At 63.1% G+C, this 1,169-nt stretch overlaps 1 protein-coding gene across 1 annotated transcript in view; it reads left to right on the forward strand.

Moving 5' to 3' along the window:
* Positions 1-1,169, forward strand: part of GALT (galactose-1-phosphate uridylyltransferase) — a 2,588-nt gene that overhangs the window by 462 nt on the left and 957 nt on the right. The window contains exons 2-5 of the mRNA XM_010172719.1: positions 23-152; positions 423-479; positions 769-891; positions 1,037-1,169. Coding sequence (XP_010171021.1) covers positions 30-152; positions 423-479; positions 769-891; positions 1,037-1,169 — 436 coding nt within the window. The 5' untranslated portion in view covers positions 23-29. The remainder of the gene's footprint in view (positions 1-22; positions 153-422; positions 480-768; positions 892-1,036) is intronic.

A 1,169-nucleotide genomic window follows, 5' to 3' on the forward strand; every position in this document is an offset into this window, starting at 1 on the left:
GCCACATGTGTCTCCTTCACAGCAAGGTGATGTGCTTCCACCCCTGGTCGGACCTGACGCTGCCCCTAATGTCCCTGGCAGAGATCCGGGCTGTCATCGATGCGTGGGCAGAGCTGTCGGCTGAGCTGGGCGGCTCCTACCCCTGGGTGCAGGTCCGGGGGGCTGCCCTTCTCTCCCTGCCCTGGGGGGCTTGGGTGGAGGAGAGGGGCTGTGGCTGGGTGTTCTGGCAGCACCCAGGATTGGGACCTTCTTGACCATATGTGGGTCCCCCATCCCTACCTCGTGCCCCCCTGAGCCTTTCCAGGTGGGTGCAAGGTTCTGCTTTCCTGTGGGATGCTTTCCTGGTGTGCCAGGGACACCACAGCAGCCTGCAGTGGGGACCCTGGGGCTGGGACCCTCTGCCTGCACCTCTTCCTCTGCAGATCTTCGAGAACAAGGGAGCCATGATGGGCTGCTCCAACCCGCACCCACACTGCCAGGTGAGGCTGTCCCACCTTAACCATGAGTCCCTATGGGAAACCCTACAACAAGCCCAGGTGGAACATGTGAATGGGAGTCCCCGCGCCCTGCTCCCAAAACTTTCTGCAGAGAGGATCCCCTCATGCCTGTTCTGTCACGTCCTCTCTGGGGGACTGTCCCTTATGGCTGCCACATGTTGGACTCTCCACCTGGTGGCAGCACGGACCTGCAGATAGGCAGCATGGCTGGGGCACCCCTGCAAATGCGGGGGACAGGTAACCCAGCCCTGTTTCCCAATGTTCCTCCCAGGTGTGGGCCAGCAGCTTCCTCCCAAACGAGGCGTGCCTGGAGGACCGGACCCAGCGGCAGCACCTGAGTCAGCATGGCGTTCCCATGCTGCTGGAGTACGCTGAGCAGGAGGCTCTCCGGAAGGTGAGGATATGGAGTCATCCTCTCCCTGGAAGCTGGATGTGTGCTGGGGTGGAACCCCTAGCCCCCAAGAGCAGGGCTTTTGGGGGGTGCCCATCCCCAGGGTGTCAGGGCTGCAGGTGTCCTCATCGAGCACTGTATCCCACAGGAGCGGCTGGTGGTGGAGAACACGGACTGGTTGGTTGTGGTGCCATACTGGGCCACCTGGCCCTACCAAACCCTGCTGCTGCCCCGCCGCCACGTCTGCCGCCTCCAGGACCTCCGCGAGGGCGAGAGGGACA

The sequence above is a fragment of the Antrostomus carolinensis genome, unplaced genomic scaffold, assembly GCF_000700745.2.
Source record: "Antrostomus carolinensis isolate BGI_N321 unplaced genomic scaffold, ASM70074v2 scaffold23007, whole genome shotgun sequence".
Classification (NCBI taxonomy): domain Eukaryota; kingdom Metazoa; phylum Chordata; class Aves; order Caprimulgiformes; family Caprimulgidae; genus Antrostomus; species Antrostomus carolinensis.